The 16,668-nt window shown below is 55.8% G+C and overlaps 1 protein-coding gene across 1 annotated transcript in view; it reads left to right on the top strand.

Annotated features, from left to right (window-relative positions):
- The first annotated feature begins 1,127 nt into the window (after positions 1-1,127).
- The window catches only part of LRRC38 (leucine rich repeat containing 38), a 35,857-nt gene continuing 20,316 nt past the window's right edge, over positions 1,128-16,668 (top strand). Inside the window, exon 1 of the mRNA XM_007083792.2 lies at positions 1,128-1,782. Within this exon, the coding sequence (XP_007083854.2) occupies positions 1,128-1,782 (655 nt within the window). The remainder of the gene's footprint in view (positions 1,783-16,668) is intronic.

Below are 16,668 nucleotides of genomic sequence, written 5' to 3'. Positions count from 1 at the left end.
GCGTATTTGGATCAAGAGAGCCAACAGCAAGAGAATCTCCGGGTGGTTCTGTGGGGACCTCTCCAACATTTCTGAAATGAGCTGGGGTGGGGGAAAGAGTTGCTTGGGGAGTAGTTTCCCCAGGAGGGAAATCTGTCAGTATCATACCTATCACCTTCTCCAATTTTACTCGGGGTCCAGAGAGGTGAGGCCCTGGAACTGACGCCACACCCCTGGGGAGCCAGGTCTCTGACCCCAGGCCACAGTGCCTCTCCGCTGGGCCTCGGGCAGACCAGCAAGCCAGGTCGGATCGTGCCAAGGGGGATTCCGGTTCCCGACAAGCTCCGGCCAGCATGGAAAGCGCTGACTGGCCCTGGCTTCCTTTTGGGCCACAGCGAGGGGGGAGGGGGGTGGGGCAGGCAGCTGCCCGCCTCACTGACCCCAGTGCCTCCCTGAGATGGGTCGAGTGCGGGTGGGCGGAGTGAGGCAGGAAAACGAGCCACTCTGGAGCCCCGCCCAGCCCTAGGTCAGCAGCTCCTGGCTTGGCCCCCCAGAGCCCGCGGGGACTGCCCCCGGGCTCAGAGCCAGAGGGACCCAGGCCGCGTTCCCTTTGGCGACCGGGCTGGCGCCCGGGGAGCGCGCTTAGGCACCAGGCGGGCGCACGCCCCCCACACGCCCTCTGGAAATCGCCGGGGTGGGGGGCGCTCCGTAACCGAACTTAGTCGTCGAGCGCGCTCCTGGCAAGTCCCAGCGACAGTTCTTATTGCCGGATCTCAGAAAATGAGCGGCGCCGGGCGGGGCCGCTTCGGCGAAGTCCCCTCGGCAACCTCTATCGCTCCCGCCTCTCCCTGGGATTTTCCAGCGGGTTAATTTCCCGTCCCGGTAAGTCCTTCGCGAGTCCTCGCCCCTCCCTCCCCGACTCTCCCCGGTGCGTCCCCGCCGCCCCGGACTCCCCCAGTCCGTCCGCGTCGCGCTCGGTCGCCCCCGCGCGCCCGGGCGCACGCCCTCCCCGCCCCGGCCGCCCTCCAGCTCCCGGCGCCCGGCCGCCCGGGGCCCCGCGCACCGCCCCGCGCCAGGAGGGCTCGCCCCGAGAGCCGCGTCCGCGTAGCCGCGGCTCGCGCGGGTCCCCCCCCCCCCACCCCCCGGCCATGCGCCCCCGCGCCGTCCCCCGCGCCCCCTCCGGCGCCCCCGCCGCCGCCGCGCTCGGCGTCCGCAGCCTCCTCCTGCTGCTACTGCTCCGGCCCGGGCACGCGTGCCCCGCGGGCTGCGCCTGCACCGACCCGCACACCGTGGACTGCCGCGACCGCGGGCTGCCCAGCGTGCCGGACCCTTTCCCCCTGGACGTGCGCAAGCTGCTGGTGGCCGGCAACCGCATCCAGCACATCCCCGAGGACTTCTTCATTTTCTATGGCGACCTGGTCTACCTGGACTTCAGGAACAACTCGCTGCGCTCGCTGGAGGAGGGCACGTTCAGCGGCTCGGCCAAGCTGGCCTTCCTCGACCTCAGCTACAACAACCTGACCCAGCTGGGCGCCGGCGCCTTCCGCTCGGCCGGGAGGCTGGTCAAGCTGAGCCTGGCCAACAACAACCTGACGGGCGTGCACGAGGCCGCCTTCGAGACGCTGGAGTCGCTGCAGGTGCTGGAGCTCAACGACAACAACCTGCGCAGCCTCAACGTGGCCACCCTGGCGGCGCTGCCCGCGCTGCGCACCCTGCGTCTGGACGGCAACCCCTGGCTCTGCGACTGCGACTTCGCCCACCTCTTCTCCTGGATCCAGGAGAACGCGTCCAAGCTGCCCAAAGGTGAGCCTGCAGGCGGGACCGTCCCCTGGGCTGGGGGTGACGGGGAGGGAGCAGGCGGCCTCGGGTCCGGCCTGGACGAGGGGGGGACTGGGTGCTTCAGAGCAACTGCCCCGGGAGTGTCGCGCCGGCAGGTTCCCAGCCTGAACGTTGCCCGGAGGTCTGCCGGGGACAGCGGGTGGGCCGGCTCGCATCTGGACTCTCTGGGGTTTCTGGGCCCGGATGCCATGCTTCTACACCTGTTTCTCCAACAACTCACTTTCCAAAGTTAGGGACCTACCATCCCTCTGTTACCCACGTCCGAGATGGACTCATCGGGCTTTGGGTCCTAGTCCTGGTGGGTACAGATTATTTAGGGGCCCCTCCTAAGGGCGAGACGCCCTCCGTGTGGGAAAGAGCTGAGTGCCGTCCTCGCTACGCTGAACGTGGAAGGATCCAGCCAGTTCTGAGGGCTCTCCGGCAGCCTCCAGAGCCTGAGCAGGTCTGTTTCTCAGCTCTGGTGTCTGAGAGGGATGAGAGGTCTTTCTGGTGAGGAGTGATGGCAGCCTGCTAACAGCCAGTGATGCAGTAAAGATTTGCAGTTCTGGGGCTTTGCAGCCCAGATGTGAAATAGCGGAACAAAAACCTTGCAGGCCGGTGCCCCCTTTCCTTTCCTGGCGTGCTTTTCCGGTGGCGACATGGACATAAGGACCTCTCTGGCAGATGGGGACACAGCGGGCACAGAAGTTAAGGGGCCCTGCTAAGGCCAGCGGAAGGAAGCGAGGCAGAACTGAGAAGAGGGGACCCCGGCATCCACAGAGATGAGCCCCAGGATGGGGAGCAGGCAGAATGTCCCTACCCTCAGTGGATTCCAGTTTTCCACTGGCGAGCATGTAAGCATCAGTCCTAGCAGTGACCTTGCGAAGCCTCCCACCTTGCCCCCAAGGCTTTGGCACAGTGGGACCCAGAGCTGTAAGTCACACGTTAGAATAGGTGACATAGATGCGGGTTTCGCTTTGCTGTATCTTTTTTCCATTTCTTGCGATTTCAAGGTCGTTGCTCATCTATGCCCTGAATTCCTGTGATCCCTTATTCACTCCAGACTTTCCTAAGCACGGCCCCCAGGCGTCGGGGGCAATCACTCCCCAGCAGACGCAGGCCCCTGAGCTGGCATTTTCAGCCCAGGCCGGCTCGGCCACGTGAGCAAGTCCTAAGCAGATCTGACCTGCCTTCACTCAGCTGCCTGGTTCTCCCCACCTCCCCACCTCCGGGAGACAGGAATGTCCAGATAAAAACGTCATTGTGGGATGGCGGTACGCCCTGGTTCTCACCGCTCCTGCCTTTGCTTTTGGGTGGAGTTGGCCTCCCTAAGCCCTGTCAGTAGTTGAGTTGGCATAATTGGTTCCACTTGCATGAGGGCAAGGTGTTATAGATTTGGAGGCTCTAGATTTCAGTCTCACTTCTGCCACGGATGGCTGTGACCTCGCACAGGGCACGTACCCTGTCTGGGTTTCAGACTCCTCATGTCTAAAGGGCTTTGCTTGAGGGCCACCTGGGTGGCTCAGTCGGTTGAGTGTTCGACTTCGGCTCAGGTCATGATCTCGCAGTTCGTGGGTTTGAGCCTCGCGTCGGGCTCTGTGCTGACAGCTCGGAGCCTGGAGCCTGCTTCAGATTCTGTGTCTCCCTCTCTCTCTCCTCCCTTCCCCTGCTCATGCTCTCATTCTCTGTGTCTCTCAAAAAATAAGTAAACATTGAAAGAAAGAAAGGAAGGAAGGAAGGAAGGAAGGAAGGAAGAGCTTTGATTGACCCCCGAGGTGTCTACAGAACCCTGGATTGTAGAGTCAGAAGACACAGGTTTGAGTCCCGGTGTAAAAAACCGGGTGAGTCTGGCCAGGTCCCTTAACTTTTTTGAGCCCTGTCTTCCTCCCATGTGAAATTGGGACACGGATAATGCAGAGTGGCCCATCTGACCGCGTGGTCGTCCGGATCAAAACCAGATAATGTGGGCGAAAGTAGAGAGCAATGAGACTGCAAGGTGCTATTCCTCCCAGGGTCTGTGATAGAGGGAAGAAAAGGGACACCAGATGGGGATGTGTGGCCGGGGGAAAGGATGGACAGGTTCAGCGCAAGGAGCAGAGTCCGGGCCCTGGTTGACGGTCGGTCTGGTTCAGCGGGGAGAGGACAGAGGCAGCGAGGAGGGAGCGCGTGGTCTCCATGGGGGCTGCCGTGAGCGTGGCCAGAGCGGCGTCCCGAGAACCGCGAACCACAGCGGGGTGCGTGGCGAGGGAACTAGCCCGGGGCCTCGACGCAAGAGAGCTGAGTTCCGATTTTGACTCACGTTTCTCTCTGAGCCTCAGTTTCCCTTGCCTCTGCCTTCAGAATGCAGTAAGAGTGTCCCCCGCGTCATTTGCGGTGAGGTTTGAAGAAGGTCGGTTCTGGCGAGGGCGCAGCGGTGCTTAGCACAGCGAGGGTGCTCTCTGGAAGCCAGCCGCCCCGTCCCTCCTCCTCCCGCCTTGCGTCTTCGCAGAGGCTCAGGGCAGCGTGGCTGAGGAACCAGACTGGGCCCAAATCCTGCCTCGACTTCTTGCTAGTTGGGTGACCTTGGTTTCCTCCTCTGTGAAGTGGAGATGATGCCTAGCACCCACCTCCTGGGGTTATTGGGAGGATTAAAGAGGTTTGGTTTATGAAACACTAAGAACAGTGCCTGGCACCCAGCAATCCTGTGGAAGTGTTAATGCTGTTGTTATTATCCTGTTTTAACAGGAAGGCCCGGAGAGGTGAGGGCACAGAGAATTAACAACAGCTGGGGGGCACACGGGGACCTCAAGGCTTCCAGCCCCCTGCCACGATGTGGCCACCCACTTCCTGCCGAGGAAAATCGGGCTTCGTGGAGTCAGTCCGAGCTGCAGGGTTTTCTAGACAAGTGCCCTGCCTCCCCCAGGGGGAGGGGATTCAAAGGCAGGAGCAAAGGGATCCTGTCCTCATTGCCTTTTCCTCGCCTCCCTGTCCCCTCCCCCAGAGAAGCAGAAAGGAGCAGAGCAAGTGACCTTGACAGGCTCAGACATTTACAAAAATACATTCATCCACCAGGCGAACCTGAACCTCTCGTGCGGCCGCTGTGCTGATGGGAGAGCTTCCCTCACAGACCACACCACAGCCGGGAGGAAGGGACGTGTTGGGGATGACGGGTCCCCTCCATCCAGGCTCCTTTGGGGCTTAGTCAGGGGTGGGGCTGGGACCTTAGGAGGGACTGCCGGGCTGGGGCTGGGTCTGAAGGAAGAGGAGACAGAATGCCTGCTGGAATGCCCGTCAGCCAACTTAGCAACAAAACAAACAAAGCTGACAAACCTAAACAAACAACCAAGGGACACCTCCCCCAGGATGCCTAATTAACTCTGAACTTCAGGTAAATAATGCATAATATTTTAGTATAAGTATGCCTCACGCAGCCTCTGGGATATACTTACACACAAAGGTATTTGTTGTTTTCTGAAATTCAGCATAACTGAGCCACCCTGGCTCGACATAACTGGCCTGACCTTGCGGTGTGCGTCACTTTGTAGTTTACGAGTCCCACCCCCTTTAATACAACTGGGCCCGGCAGGTGCCTTTGCCCACAGTTTACCCAACAAGATGCAAAGAGGCGGTTTGTGGTCATGTGGTTAGTGGCTGAGATGGGTTTGTACTCAGGAGTGCCTGACCCTACAGCTCATTCTTTCTGGTGGGCAGAGATCAGGGAGGAGGGCAAGAATATCCCCAAACCCCCCTCCCCCCCCCCCCCCAGTCTCCAATTGCCCTGGGTGACAGCTGGCGGACCTTCCAGCCCCAGATCCCACACCTGGTCTGGTGAGACAGTGGGTCTCGGGCAGGTTGGGACAGTGTGTTGCCAAGGGGACAGTGACCATCCCTCTTTAGGTAGAAAGGACTCCAGACCTGGAAGCAAGAGTCCTCGGCAACCACTCAGGCGAGCCGCGGGGTAGAGAGGGAGAGGGTGGGAGGGTCTGGAAAGAGGGGAGCAGCAAGGTAACACCCTTGAGCTTTAAAGCTTCGTGCTGGCCCAGCACCTGGTCTCTTTAGCAACCCAGTGAGATGGATTGGGAATGAAGACACGAGGGAGCTTGGTGGAAAAGGAGATTCTTGGGCCCCCAGGCCTACTGAGTAGGCCGCTGCAGGTAGGGGCCCAAGGTCTGCAGTTTTAACCCCCTGCCCTGGGGCTTTCAGTATACACGGAGGCCCCTGCAGGTAGGAGGAGCCCTGGAGGGCCTCTGCATCTCTAGAAACGCAAGGTCTTGTCTTGGGTCAGTAAGCAGCTCATTAGCTATGTGCCAGTATCTCAGATTTTTCTTTTGTGAACAAACGAGTGGATAGGAGGACTTTAAGGCTCCTTCCAACTCTAAAATTTGATGGTTTCAAGGAAGGGGAATCTTGTCCTCATTAAGGATCAGGAAGTTGAGGTGAGGGGAGGCCAGGTCCCTCTAGAGAGTCCTCTGCTGGAATCTAGGGGGCTGTGGTCTCTGTGCAGTAGGGTGGGGGCAGAGCACTCAGGACTTGGGGCTCCCAGGACGCCTCACCTGTCCCCAGCCTAGCTCTGGGAGCCACAGGGAGGAAAGGCTGCTGGGTTTGAGAAACCCTAGGGACAGGCAAGGGGCTGTGTCTGTGCTCCACTTCGGAGGTGCATGGAGCCCGCGGACTGTCCACAACCCTCACCACACCCCAGAGTGCATCAAAGGCACATGCGGGTCCCAGGTGGAGGCCAAATTGCCTAGACACCTTCTTTCACCGTCTCTAACCACGGTGCACGTGGCCGGCAGGTCACAGCCCCCGGTCCCAGCAGAGAGATCTGAGCTTATCTTGTACCCCAAGGCCTTGACACAGGCAGCTATAGGTAGGGAAGGGCTGGGGGTGGGAAGGGGGACAGGGGGGCCACAGGTCATGCTTTGGGTCTGTAACCCTGGTCCCCTGCATGGGCAGCCTCCTAGAGAAGGTCCACTATAGTGCCTGGAGTATCCAAGCGTTTGGGGGGCTCAGCTCCTGGGGGTCCCTGAGCCCTCTCTAGGAAGGGGTGTTGTGACAGGCAAGGTCCTGGACGAGTGACAGGACTAACCCCTCCTTCCAGCCCCGACTCACTGCTCGCTGGGGGAGCTGCCCCCACTTGCCGGTAACCTACTTCCTTTTCTCATGTCAGACATAATGAGGGCCTGGCTTGGTCAGACGAGTGGGGACGTCTTGTCATACTGACAAAGTAAACAGTGTTTCAGCCAAAGGGACGAAAACTGACGCTTTGCTGGAGGTAATTCGGGGCTGCAGGTGACTCCAAGGTGACTCTATTTCTTTTTCTTTAGAAATAAAAGCAGTTTTATTTTCCCAATTATAATATAACAGCCTCCTTGTATACATGGGGAATATAGATGAGTATCGTGAAGGAAATAGAAACCACCCGAAATCCCACCACTACTAAAGTTTTGCTGTATTTTATTCCAGTCGTATTCTTATGCACATACATAGTTTTAAACAAATTGCTGTGGTATTATAGATCTTATTACTGATGTTTTTTTTCCTCTTATTGGGTTGTGAGAGTTTCCTGTCATTACAGTACTTTGACAATGTAACCTGGGGCACGTGGGTGGCTCGGTTAAGCGTCTGAATTCAGCTCAGGTCATGATCTCACGGTTCGTGAGTTCAAGCCCTGCATCCGGCTCTGTGCTGACAGCTCAGAGCCTACCCGCTTCAGATCCTCTCTCTCTGCCCCTCCCCTGCTCACGTTCTGCCTCTCAAAACTAAATAAACATGAAAAAAAAAAAGATTTAGAAGATGTAACTTTTTTTTTAAGTTTATTTATTTTGAGAGAGAAAGAGACAGAGAGAGAGAGAGAGAAAGCGCACACAAGCTGGGGAGGGGCAGAGAGAGAGGATCCCAAGCAGGCCCTGCCCTGTCAGCACAGAGCCCGATGCGGGGCTTGAACTCACAAACCGTGTGATCATGACCTGAGCCAAAACCAAGAGTCGGACGTTTAACTGACTGAACCACCCAGGTGCCCTGAAAATGTAACCTTTAATGGCCACGGAATACGTCATTTTATGGCTCTATTCGTTGAACCTGTCTCCTGTTGTTAGAAATGTGATTTATTTCTTTTTATCCTTTTTTTTTTTTTGGTATATAAACAGTGCTGATCTAAACATCCCACACATGTAAAGCTTGTGGATGCTTCTTGTATTTCATTTCTTTGGTGCAAATTCTTTGAAGCGGAAATGCAGGGTGAAAGTCTGTGGTTGTTTTAACCATACGTTTTTTGGTTAAACCATACGTTTTTGGTCTGGATACGTTTTTTGCCTAATGGCACCCTAGGGAGGTGGCACCATTGGCAGACAGGGGAAGACCTGTCTTGCCACATCTTTCCCAGCGTGATGTGTTATTATTTTTAAACCTGTTTCCCAGTAGACAAAACAGGGACATCTTCTTTCTTTAATCTGACCATTCAAGAGGATGTTTTGGGTATGTTTATACACCTGAGAACCACGTTCCTGGCGGAGGTTGACTGAGATCTTCTTCCCTTTGGCAGGTGGTCTCCCTCGTGCCTTTGATGGGTCTGTGCACGTCCTGTGACCAGCGGGTGTATTCTTAACTCGTCTCTTAATTAGAGTAGAGTCACGGGGTGACACCTCTCCCATCACCACCGGCATCCGGGGCCGAGCGTCAGCTTTCACGGGCACCGGGGTCTGCAGTCCCGGTGGAGAGTGAGCCGAAAACGTGACACAAGGCCACCTCGCCCTGTCTTGTTGGCTCTCAGGAGAGCCCGGCCGAGGCCTGCTGCTTCGTCCCAAACACTGGATCTCTCTGGAAATGTCACATTGGTTGTGCCGTTCTGTCAGTTAACTCAAAGGGCAGCCTCATCGCTGGGCAACGTAGGACGGTGGACCTACCTTCCTGTCCAACTAGGGCAGCCCTGGGGGACACAGTTGGGGATTTTTTTCGGAGAGGCCCCGATCGCTGTTAGCTGGCTGCCAGCTGACTCACATACCCAAAGAGTGAGCCTTCCAGCCAGTGGCCCGTCCAGTTTCCGCTATCCCAGAGTCTCGTGGTATTGGATGTGGTGTGGAAGGGAGGGCTTGGCAGGCCTCGTCACCTTCGGGCTGGCTGTGTCAGTGATAGCACAGCAGGACCTCCACGGACCTATGTGAGTTGTCGTGAGGACCCGGAAGGGACACAATTTGCAGAATAGCACATTTGTCCTGAACGTGGGCGTTACAGGCCCACCGCAGGGTGCATGACCCAGGTCCTGGGAAGCTGTCCTGGGCTCCTGCCCTCAGGGCTCTGCCGCAGCCGTCACAGGTCCCGATCCTACCCTCCTGCCCTCCCTCCCCATCCCCGCCTTTACTTCTTTATGTCTCTGGTTCCTACTTAGCCTCGCAGCCTCCAGCTCTCTGGCCCCCGAGGCTGGGTTGGGAGCCTTTCCTGTGTGACCTCATTGGATCCTGTACTGTCTCTGTGACCACTGCTTGAGACTGCCAGGTCACAGGAGTGGCCTGTTCGGAGGACACGAGATACGTCTTTTTCCTCCTTGAACCCCCAGAGGCTAGTACAGGATATGGCATGTTTGGACGATGGCTTCCCCTGCGCTTAGAACAAGCCAGCTCCCTCCCATGCCCCAGAAGACCTATCCCCACCCGCTCCCCCGTCCCTGCCCACCCCACCCCAGCCACACCGACCCCCAGCTGTCCCTGGAACACGCCAAGTGTCACTGTCCAACCAGGACCCTGAACTTACTGCTGTCTCTCCCGCTAGGACATTTCCTCCTCAGATGGCTGTACCTCCCTCACCTTCAGGTCCCCAGTCGGACGCCCCCGCCTCCGAGACCTCCCCTGTCCCCCCTGCCTAGGTAGTCCCGCACCACCCCCAGCCCAGCTCTGTTGCGTTTATGTCAGAGCACCCACGAGGTCCACGCTACCTTGTCCACGAGATATCTCGTGTCCCTGTAGACACACGAGCTCCCAGAGAACAGCATGCTCGCTGCTGTGTCCCCAGCACCTGGGGCCACGCCCAGCGTAGAAGGGGCTCGGTGGGGCTGTGGGCATATGCGAGCAGACGTGCCCAAGGCCTCTGTCACAGAGATCACTGGCCTTGGCTTCTGTCCTCAGCACATAGCCCTCTCCGACTGTGGTCAGCAAAGGATATCCAGAACATCTTTCAGCAAAGGCAGAGGCCTGGAAGGGAGGTTCTGCGGGTTCCTGTACCAGATCTGTGTGATCCCGGTCAGACCCCATCGGCCCCTGAGCTTCGGGCTCTCCACTGTGAAGGAGGAGGGGGGTGCAGCTGTGCCCGCCTCTCTGCTGGGGCACCGCTGGCAGGATGAAGGGGCGGCCATCTGGGGGTCCTGGGGCGACTAGTGCCCTGGTATTCTCTGCTGTGCAAGGTGCAGGTGAGCGGCCGGTGGACAGAGTTTGTGTCACCAAGGCCATTGATCTCAGCTGAACCGGAAGCCGATTCCATCTGGAGCAAACAGAAGGGGTTCTGGTGAGGATGTGGGGTGTCACCGGCAAGCCTGGGTCCCAGGCCGTCGGGCCCCAGGAAGTGCTGTGGCTGAGACCTGGGAGGCCACAGGGAGCACAGGGCCTCTGTCCCACTCATCTCTGCCTCCCACACTTCCTTATTCTCCCCTCCACGTGCTGACAGCCTCTCTCTACTTCCTCACCCACGTGGCAAAAGCAGACTGCTCCATTCAAGAGGCCAGCGGGGGGCGGGAGAGACTGTGCTCTGTTGGTCCCGATTTCCAGGTCCCTGTAGGAGGCTGTGTCTGGCTCCGTTTGGGAGCTGTCCCTCTCAGTCCAGTCGGCTGAGGGTACAGCCGCGGTGACATTGTACCCAGGGGCTGCCAGGGCGTGGGGGGCTAGGCAGCCACCGTGAGGCATCTGTGACCGTGGCCGTGCTTCCAGTTAACTGTCTGATGGCAGATAAATCCCCTGATGCTCCTGGGTCCCAGTGTCCCCTCGGTCAAATACAGGTGATGGCATCTGCCCTTTGACCTCGAGTGACATCATATGAAGAAGCTCAAAGTGCAATTTCCTTCACCACCACACATAGGAGCTATTTTTTTTTCTCTTTCTGCAGATCATAGAAATGCTGATGCACAGACCAGATATGCACACAGCCTTACAAATCCCACTGGGTTTCGGCATGGCTGGTCAAATCCCAAGTGTGTGGTGACCCACGCAGGTGGGCACTGTGTTTTTACGGCACATCCTCCCGGTGGCTCTCAGCCTGGCCTGTCCGCTTCAGAGGCTGCTGATCAAAGAGCCCCTGGTGCCCCATGACCCCCATCCTCTGGGCTGGTCGTGGCATAAATGCCAAGGGCAAGGGTCAGGACCTTGAGGGAGCATCGGACCCCTCGGGATTAAAGGGAAGAAGATCCTTAGAGGTGAACCCAAACCAAAGAGACAGGAATTAGGGTCCCGGTCCTGGCTGCATCTGTAGCTGTCAGTGGGACCCTAGATCGCCTCAGAGGCCCCTCGGGGTAGCAGGTGGGAGTCACTGGAGAAGGTGGGGCGGGAGCAGAACCAGAGAACACGCGCATGAAAGATAATCTAGAGCACCCGCTGGAACTCCCCAAACAAGCTGGTGGCTGTGCTCCTCCTACTGACTTCCAGTCTTTGGCCCCCCGGGCTAGATGGCAGTGAGGCCTCCTTCCTGCTCTGATTCTGGCTGATTCTGTTCCCTCCTGAGTCAGCCTCCTCCAGGTCACAGGATGAGGGGTCCAAAGGGACCCCAGCTCCTAGCAAGAATCTCTGGGGTGGGTTCCCTTGCCACAGGTCCTACCCGCCAGCAGCTGTCTTTTAAATAAGGAGGTACAAGAGTGTTTTCCCCTCTTCTCCCTCTCGATATCAAGAAAAGACCCCCCAAAGTTAGGGGCGCTTGGGTGCTGCGGTCGGTTAAGTGTCTGACTCTTGACTTCGGCTCAGGTCATGATCTCACGGTTTATGAGTTCGAACCCCATGTCGGGCTCTGCACTGACAGTGCAAAGCGTGCTTGGGATTCTCTGTCTCTGGCTCTCTCTCTCTCTCTGCTCCCCCCCCCCCCACTTGTGCTCTCTCTCCCCAAAATAAACAAATAAAAATTTTAAAAAAGACCCCCCCCCCAAAGTTATCAGGATAGCCTTGCTTTTTCACAAGATGCCAACGAGACAATATCTGTTTTTAAACACAACCACCACAAATGATTGTCTGCATCAGAAATGAAAGTTGCCCGGGGCGCCTGGGTGGCGCAGTCGGTTGAGCGTCCGACTTCAGCCAGGTCACGATCTCGCGGTCCGTGAGTTCGAGCCCCGCGTCAGGCTCTGGGCTGATGGCTCGGAGCCTGGAGCCTGTTTCCGATTCTGTGTCTCCCTCTCTCTCTGCCCCTCCCCCGTTCATGCTCTGTCTCTCTCTGTCCCAAAAATAAATTAAAAAAAAAAAAAAAACGTTGAAAAAAAGAAATGAAAGTTGCCCACGGTCACGCTGAGGGGCTGGGAGCTTAGAGCCGAGGTCAGGACACCCTGCCCCCAATGCCACCCCCTTGACTTGGGCAGGTCGCTAACTCTTCTGGGCTTTGGTTTCTTCGTCTGTCCTCCCACCCTCCCCCCCGGGTCATCAGGGAAATACTGACATGAAAAAGCTTTAGAAGAAAATTGGGGAGCATTTGCGAAAGAGAAGGGCCATTGTCAACCCAGTAAAATGACAAGACAATGGTTTCTAGGTCTTCAGCCCCCTAGACAGAACCACAGAACAGCGACCAGCAGCCAACGCTCTGTACCCCCTTGATGGGACGTAGGAGAGAGGGCGGACGTTCCAGGTCACAGAAACTGCTGGATGATGGAAAAGCCTCAGCTCTAATGTTCGTTGGTGGGGACGGGAGCAGAGGGAGGGGGTGGTGTGGAGAGAAAGGACTGCCCAGTCAGTGCAGGGGCGGGGAGGCTGGGGAAGCTTGTGGAGAGACCCCGGGGAAGCCGGGAGAAAGAACCGGGTCCCACGGGAAAATGAGTGGAAAAGGGAGGCAGCCAAGTGCCACTGGTGTTTTTTCTCTGGGTGAAAGAGTTGTTTTATTTTATTTTAAGAAATAATCAATAGACTTTTTTAGAGCAGTTACAGGTTTATGGAAAATAAAGCAGATGATACAGAGAGTTCCCATAAACCCCCTCCTGCTCAGTTCCCTATTACTGACACCTTGCATTAGTCTGGTCCGTTTGTCACAATAGAGGAACTGATGATACTATTACATTATTATTAACTAAAGTCCACAGCTTACACCAGGTTCACTCTTTGTGACGTACATCCTATGGGTTTGGACAAATGGATAATGTCATATACCCGCCATCGTGGTATCACACAGGGAATTTCACTGTCCTAAAAACGTCCTGTGCTGCATGGATTTATTCCTCTCCCCTCCCTCCGGAACCCCTGTCTGGGAAACACTAATTTTTTTTTTTTATTTTTTTTTATTTTTTTTTTTTACTGTCTCTATCATCTGGCCTTTTCCAGAATGTCATAGAGTTTTTAATTTATTCGTTTTCCTCTGTGTGCTTTTCCATGTTGGTGCAGTGGGGAAGTATTATGTTCCCCCTCCCCCACCTTACCTTTATTTTTAATACAGCACGTGACAGGTGCACACACCTGCGTTAGCCGCAGCTCTCCTGCCTCGCCAGGTTATCCCTTTATCCTTTCAGGTAAGGCCGCCCCGTCCCCCTGGCAGAGCCCTGGCTACCTCACTGCCCCTTGCTGACTTCCGGAGGCCAGTCCACACCTTTGTAAACAGCCCCTCGGTTAGATTCCCGTCCAATAACCCAATGTGGGTGGGCCATACTCGCCTGCTGGGACCCTGACTTGAGGAGCTCTTGCAGATTCTTCCGCAAGGAATGGAAAGAGAAAGAGAATGCTGTGGGCTAAATTATGTTTCCCCAAAATCAGGTGTGCAAGTCCTGACCCTCAGTAACTCAGACTATGACTTTATTTGGAGATAGGGTCGGAAGCAGGCTCCAAGCTGTCGGCACAGAGCCTGACGCGGGGCTCGAACTCACACACCATGAGATCATGACCTGAGCCGAAGTCGGACGCTTAACCCACGGAGCCACCCAGGTGCCCCGAGATAGGGTTGTTTTAAATGTAGCTGGGATTTGTTTTAATCAGGCCCGGTAAGACTTGCAGACACAGAAATGACCGTCACGAAGGAGGACGCTTAGCACTCACAGATCTCTACAAAGAGGAAGTGTGGATGCCATGCAGGACTGCCCTGGGAGGCACCAGGGATGGTCAAGGAGCAGAGGGGGTAACGGGAAGGTGCAGGCAAGAATCTTTAGTGTGTTTTTTGCAGGAGGAAGGGGCAGGGTAGACGGGCTGGCAGGTTTGGGGTTGGCTTGTTTGAAGAATTGGGGCAGGCTGGGCGCTTTAGGGGTGGTCCCCAGTCATCGGGTCCCTGGCCCTGGCGTCATCCAGGGCCCAGGACGGAGTTCCAGACCACAAGAGTCTGACAGGAAAAGGTGGGTGGGGGTGTGGACCAGTCAGTTTGCATACCAAAGGTGTGCTGTTGAGCTGGTTGTTGATTTTCTGTCTCTAGGAATTGGCGAACCCTGGGAGGGGCCGTCGCTCCCCAGGCAGCAAGGCCCTAAGATGTCAGAAACGTGATTAATACAAGGGTCATTGCAGATGTGTCTAGTCAGGATAAGGTCAGTAGGGTGGGCCCTAAAGGCTGAACACGAATGATGCCCTCATGAAAAGGGGAAATTTGGACACAGGCTGGAAGGGAGAAGGCATGTAATGATGAAGGCAGAGGTCAAGGTCCACAGGCCAAGGATTACCAGCAAACCCCCAGGGGCTGGGGTTGAATAGCCTCCAAAATGGTGTCCAGCCGTCAGATTTTAGGACGATTTTATGACGTCGAAGCAAATTGCCTCACTCTGTTTGCATGTTGGGGACATAAGCCCTCAAGGTGCAAATCGGCCTCTTGTTTATTTCACTGGGGGTTGTCCCTGCCCCCTGCCCTGAGCAGGCTGCCCCCCCGTGGCCTATTTTGTGTCTTACCGTGTCCCCGGCACTGAGCCAAGCACCCTATGGTAGCTTCACCCGGTGAAAAGACAAAGTGAGCCACAAATGAGCAGGTGAAGTTAATTTTAATATTTTATTTAATCCAGCATATCCGGAATGTTATTTTTTTTCAACTTGGAATCAGTAGAAAAGTCATGCATGAGATATTTTCCCGTTGTTTGTTTCACACTAAGGCTTCAAAATCTGGGGTGTATGTCACACCTACAGCACATCTCCTGCAGACTGGCCGTGTATCAACTTCTCGACATGTGGCCAGTGGCTACGGCAGTGGGTGGCATAGCTCCGAGTCTGTTAGTGTCTTCCAGGGAGAATGTTTCCAGCCGGCATCACCCCGTTTTACAGATGAGAAAGCCAAGGCACAGGCAGGTTAATATAACTTGGCCCAGGACACCAGCCAGAGTGGAGGTATGGCTCCAGGATCCTTGTCAGCAGTCACTGTACAGCTTCTCAAATCTCATGTCAGAAACCAGGGTACCTTCTCTACGAGCCCATCCTCTCGGGTCCAGAGCCTCTGTTTTGAGCTCAGAACCCCACTTAGTCAGTGAGCTTTCCAGATTCAGAACCTGGCCTGAATCCAGAGAGGACCTGAATGTCTTAGCAGAAACCAGAGCAGACCAAACATCTGTGAAAACAAATTCAGGGCCAAGTGAAGGACATGGCAGTGACTTTGCTCTCTTGGAGGGAACATTCTAGAAAACTCAACAAGCTTAGATTATAGAGTTTTCTGGTGCATCTTTCTTTATTTTCGGTTAGGAAAACATGGCTCAGAGAGAACAAGTGATGTGCCCAAAGCCACACAGCAAACTGGTGAATAGCAGACAAAGGTCAAGGCCCCCCAGTTCCGGGCTGGTGCTCTTGTCTCATATCACTCATCACTCACCAGATGGGGATGTGGCACCATGACTGAGAACTCAGGCTTTGCATCGAGAGCCCCCACCATTTGAACCCTGCTCCTGTATTTACTAGCTGGGTGAGCCTGGGCAGATCACTTCACCTCTCTTGGCTTCCGTTTTCTCATGTATAAAATATGGGCAATAATAATATCCATGACTCTCTCATGGGGGTCAAAGAGAGAACCCTTGTAATGGGCTTAGCACAGTGCCTGATACACTGAAAGCCCATTATAAACACCAGCTGTTATCACTATCAGCTGTAAATCAACACCCGTGTCGCCTCCCCAGGGACCCAGTTCTGGAGGCTCACGCCGAACCACCAATACGCGGTGTCGCTGCAGGTGCTCAGGACTCAGAGTCGGCTCCCAGGCAGGGCTCTGCCACTGACTCACTGTATGATCTTGGGGGCTGTGTTGGTTTTGTGTTCATTTCCTGTAACAGACTACCACAAAATCAGTGTCTTAGGATACCACAGATCTATAATCTTACAGTTCTGTAGGTCTAAAGTCCAAAACAGGTCTCATGGGGGCACCTGAGGGGCTCTGTCGGTTAAGTGTCAGGCTCTTGGTTTTGGCTCAAGTCATGATCCCACGGTTTGGGAGTTCAAGCCCCATGTTGGGCTCTGTGCTGACAGTGTGGAGCCTGCTTGGGATTCTCTGTCTCCCTCTCTCTCTGCCCTTCTCCAGCTTCCTCTCTCCCTCCCTCCCTCTATCCCTCTCAAAATCAGTAAATAAACATGAAAAAAAAAAACCACATCAGGTCTTACAGCCTGAGATGGCTGTGCTTCTTTGGCCTTTCCCAGCTTTAACAGGCTGCCCCACACTCTTGGCTCGTGGGCCACATCACTGTGACCTCTGTCACATCTCCTCCCTGAGGTCGGCCCTCCCGCCTCCGTCTTACAAGGAATCTGGTGACGACACTGGGCCCGCCTGGATGATCAGGATTTTCTC

This window comes from Panthera tigris, chromosome C1, assembly GCF_018350195.1.
Source record: "Panthera tigris isolate Pti1 chromosome C1, P.tigris_Pti1_mat1.1, whole genome shotgun sequence".
Lineage (NCBI taxonomy): Eukaryota > Metazoa > Chordata > Mammalia > Carnivora > Felidae > Panthera > Panthera tigris.
This window is presented reverse-complemented; position numbering and strand designations above follow the sequence as displayed.